At 36.8% G+C, this 4,065-nt stretch overlaps 1 protein-coding gene across 2 annotated transcripts; it reads right to left on the bottom strand.

Annotated features, from left to right (window-relative positions):
- Window positions 1-477: 477 nt before the first annotated feature.
- On the bottom strand, window positions 478-2,391 carry LOC110116026. 2 transcript variants are annotated; one of them, XM_020849461.2, is made up of 4 exons: window positions 2,041-2,391; window positions 1,849-1,950; window positions 1,592-1,774; window positions 478-1,507 (listed from the first exon to the last, which is right to left on the bottom strand). In XM_020849461.2, the coding sequence occupies exons 1-4, from the start codon at window positions 2,386-2,388 to the stop codon at window positions 1,262-1,264; spliced, it is 879 nt and encodes a 292-aa protein (XP_020705120.2). In that variant the 5' UTR covers window positions 2,389-2,391; the 3' UTR covers window positions 478-1,261. The 2 variants fall into 2 exon arrangements, with proteins under 2 accessions (XP_020705120.2, XP_028553657.1); XM_028697824.1 differs by having other exon boundaries at window positions 1,435-1,502.
- Window positions 2,392-4,065: the final 1,674 nt, after the last annotated feature.

The raw sequence follows: 4,065 nt of genomic DNA, 5'->3' as shown, positions 1-4,065 counted from the left end.
CTCAAGGTGGCCGGCGGCAAGGGGAGCTGGCGGGCTGGAGGGCTGGCCGGCGGCTGCTGGCAGGCGGGTTGGGCTGGCCGGTGGCTGCTGGCCGGCGGATGGGAGCTGCAGGCCTGCGGCTAGGTAATCCAGAGGGGGCGGTGGCAATGAGCAAGGGAGGGGAAGAGGTAGGGAAAATATAGGAATTCAAGGAGCAAATTCCAATTTCCCACAAGTGCTTCAACCGGATGTCCACGACGACAAATCGATCACAAGAAATAAGGAAGAAAATGGTAGAACCAGGAGATCTAGAACTCACAAAGAGATCTAGCTTCTCCTACGAACTCACTAAGAGATCGAGGAGGGTGAACTCACAAAGAGATCATAAGTGGCCAATATTTTTTCATTCATCAAAAACTAAACTATTACATAAGAAAGGGCCATATAAATAGGCCTCAAAATGACAAGAAAGCAAAAGACTAAAATGCCCCTCGGGCTACAATAACGACTAAATACCCATAAGGGCAAAAACGGAAAAACATAAAAATCAAATAAACTACTACATAAAATGACTCAAAATAAAACTCATGATCGTGGCCGTTGATCTCCGACGTCTCCTGATGGTACATGTGTCGAAATATCTGACGATGTCCTCATCACCAACCTATCTAACCCTAAGGGAAACACAAATTTTGCTTATTGGATAGTCTTTGTCTGACTTTACTCTCATCAGTTGATTTTAAATGCTCTTTTTGGTAGGTGCTAATTTCAAGAACTAGCATAAATTTATTTCTCTTTAAATAACCTAATACAATCTCCATTTGAAGAGACTAGCGTGCCTTTATCTACATTGTATAGACCATACATCCACCCTTGCCAATCAACCCGCACATCAACCTTTAATGCCAACACTTCATTAGCTCACCAACACATAAAATAGCTTAAGCATCTCTATCACCACCTCATGTTAGAAGGAATAAACAAAAAAAGGGTCAAAGTTGAGGCAGATCCACCATTGTTCAAATACATATTCAACCCAAAAGCTTATATGAATAAGCACTAACCACTTCAAACTTCAATACAAAAAACAATTATCCGTTATGACACTAGATCCAAATCCTCATATCCGTTAACACCTCAATTGAAAACACCCTAAACTAAAACTTCTTTCTTAAGACTTAATAATGAAGAGCATCTACAGAACTAAAATTTTAACCAAATCATCTGAAAAGAGTTTCATGCACTTGGTCCTCCCTGATTTATCTAATTGGTTATAAAAAATTTAATACTTTGTCTTTAAGGTAATTACCTCGAGTAATCTAGGTTGCTCTGAACGCAAGTCCGAATAGTCGTAAATTTCTTCCCTCTCGTCCAATTCCTCTATGTAAGCCTTTTCGTTATCTTCCTCATCATCCTCTTCGCAATTTACACATGAAGCTTTGCACTCTTCTTTGACGCTAGCAGCCTCATCATAGACTAATTGTTTTTCTCCCAAATTGTGGAAGGTATTCGCTGGAGAAGAACTAATCTGTGAAAATTAACTCACCAATCACTCCAAATAAGACAATGACAAATAAAGCAGGTAGAAATAAAAGAAACATGAAATGATTACATCTGCACTCGATTCTCTATGACCAGCTAGTTCTCCTCGTTCTCGATCAACTAGCTCGATATCTATTGTCGAGCTTCTCTCCTCAACTTCTCCTTTCCCTTCTTCCAGTAAACAAAAATCTATTTCTCTTTGATCAACTTGAGAAATTTGAACACTTGCATCGAGTTTGTCGTGAGAATTCACCTGAAAATAACAGATCTTAAACCAAATCTCCATTTTTGGCAGCAAATTTGAACCGAATTCCTCCTAACAATAACCTGAAATACTCCCTCTCCTGCATTAGCTCCATCCCCCTCCCCTCCTTCATCACCAACGAACTCCTTTGCTTCAAGGGCAGCAAGATCATCGCCAGAATCCCCCTGAGAGATATCGAAAACCACGAAAAGATAAAAAATTACAAAAAAGAAAGAAAAATCCAAATAATACAGAGCATATCTTCCGAAAACGACCTGAATCCCCTCCTTCATCGATCCTCTTCTCCTTTTATGCGCACGAATCCGATGAGCGGCAAACGCCGATGCCAATAGCGCTCCGGCTGCGGCGCCGAGCAGGAGAACGACTCCACCATTGAAGTTCGCATGCAGATTCAAACCAGCTCTACTTCTTCTCCTTTCACTGCTCTGTTTAGGCATCTCCTCCCCTGCCATTTTCTCTTCGATTCCACAATTCTCCAACAACCGTCCTGTTTGTGGACTGAAGCCTTCCACGAGAATTTTAGAGATTTCGTCATTTTCTGCGAGGATTGGTTGACGCCATAATGGTGGAAATGGTGGAGTGGACTTTCGTCGTGTCGACATGCGTGACTGACGCCGGTTCGGGGGCTGGCCGGTGAGATCAGGTATGTGAACCGGGCCGTGCGGGCCATGGTCCCACCGAAGCTTCTGGAATCTAATGAAACCTTTTTGTATTATATCTGTAAGCTAAAAACCAAGCACGGGAGAATCTGATGGTCCGTATGGCCCCGTTTTGTTTATTTTCAATAGCATTCATCAAAAGTTAATATTTTAGCATTTGAAAAATTAAAAGAGAAAATGGAAAGAAATTTTGATTTTTTTAAATGTTATAATACTAGTTAATGAAGATTTAAAAAAAAAAAAACAAAACAAATTATTCATTTTATATTTTAAGTTAATATTAAAGGCCATTATAAAAAAAAATATTCAAATTTATTTGAATTTAATCTTAATTCAAATCTTAATATGAACTTGATTTGAATGTGAAGCAAACAAGATTCGAATCTTATTCTAATTAATGTTTGAACATAACTAAGAATTTTGAACCTCCATTGATCCACCGATGTCTTCCTCAGCAAGCTTTATTGCATTGGCTCTATGATGTTGTCCTATTTTGAGCTCTGTTTTCAAACTTTTATTCTCCTCATATGTAGTCGGTCCCATAATTACTTTCCCAAGTGAGCTATATTGCATCCTACATTTCTATAGTGCATTCTCAAATGAGCTCTATCATAGCGGCTCTATCGTATTATTCTCTAACATGCTCCATTGCACTTGGTTATGCCATTTTCAACATCCAAATCCAATGAAGGTTCTATGCCACATTCCCATGATGTTTGCTTCACTAAGCTTTTTCAGAGATGATCTCGTTGTTGCCTTCTCTAATGAGCTTCATCACACTTGGTTTCACAAATATGATTATCTTAATTAGTCTCGAAGGTTCCATGATGTCTTCCTTTTAATCTTTTCCCCGACAAGGTTTGATTACCATCGAGCTAAGATTATAAAACAAGTTTGAACGAATGTCTTGAATCATATTCAAATCTTGCTCAAATTAGGTTCAAAATAATGCTTAATTTAAAGTTCAAATATGAACTACATTTCACTTTAACAGTTTCACGATAAATTGAGTTTTTATTTGAAAGAAGATATTATGTGAATCATAATGAAGATCTAATACATTTTTCTTCCTATTATTTTTTTAGAGTTGGATAAAAAAAACATTAATGAAAATACATATTTGCACGCATTTTCTTAGTAATTTCAATTACATATTAATTATATTGGAACTAAATACAAGAAAAATTTTGAAATAAAATCCATTTGCATTTTCTATAATTCTTATTTATTTTTTTAAAGAGCAAAAAGTAGCCGTAGTGCATTAAATAAAAGAGGGTATTTGTTAATATAAAAATTATAAGTTTACCCTCTTAGAGGGCTAAATGAAATTAGAGATTGCATTGGGCCATGCAATTTAGGGTTTGATAATGGGCATCTATAGTGGAAAACCCTAATTAGATTTTCCTTTTCAATGAATTAGCCATAAAGATATAAAAATACTCATAAGCTTCTTTTATTATGATAAATTATAGCTCTAATTAATATACTTATTAAGTTTAGAATAGTTAAAGTATTAATTAAAGTTTAGACTAATTAAATATTATATTACTTAACTAAACAAATTATTGTTGATTAGTTATTATTGTTGCGTCCAGGAGTATTCGCGGCGGTAGAGAAGTA

This window comes from Dendrobium catenatum, unplaced genomic scaffold, assembly GCF_001605985.2.
Source record: "Dendrobium catenatum unplaced genomic scaffold, ASM160598v2 fragScaff_scaffold_1009, whole genome shotgun sequence".
In the NCBI taxonomy this organism is placed as follows: domain Eukaryota; kingdom Viridiplantae; phylum Streptophyta; class Magnoliopsida; order Asparagales; family Orchidaceae; genus Dendrobium; species Dendrobium catenatum.
Note: the sequence above shows the minus strand (reverse complement) of the source record. Positions and strands in the feature narration are given on the sequence as shown.

Excerpts from the sequence above, each read along its gene's own strand:
- LOC110116026 (XM_020849461.2), bottom strand. The coding sequence starts at position 2,388 with ATGTCGACACGACGAAAGTCCACTCCACCATTTCCACCATTATGGCGT. Across the intron at positions 1,951-2,040 it reads CGATGAAGGAGGGGATTCAG|GGGGATTCTGGCGATGATCT; the intron begins GTCGTTTTCGGA and ends GATATCTCTCAG. Across the intron at positions 1,508-1,591 it reads ATAGAGAATCGAGTGCAGAT|ATTAGTTCTTCTCCAGCGAA; the intron begins GTAATCATTTCA and ends TAATTTTCACAG.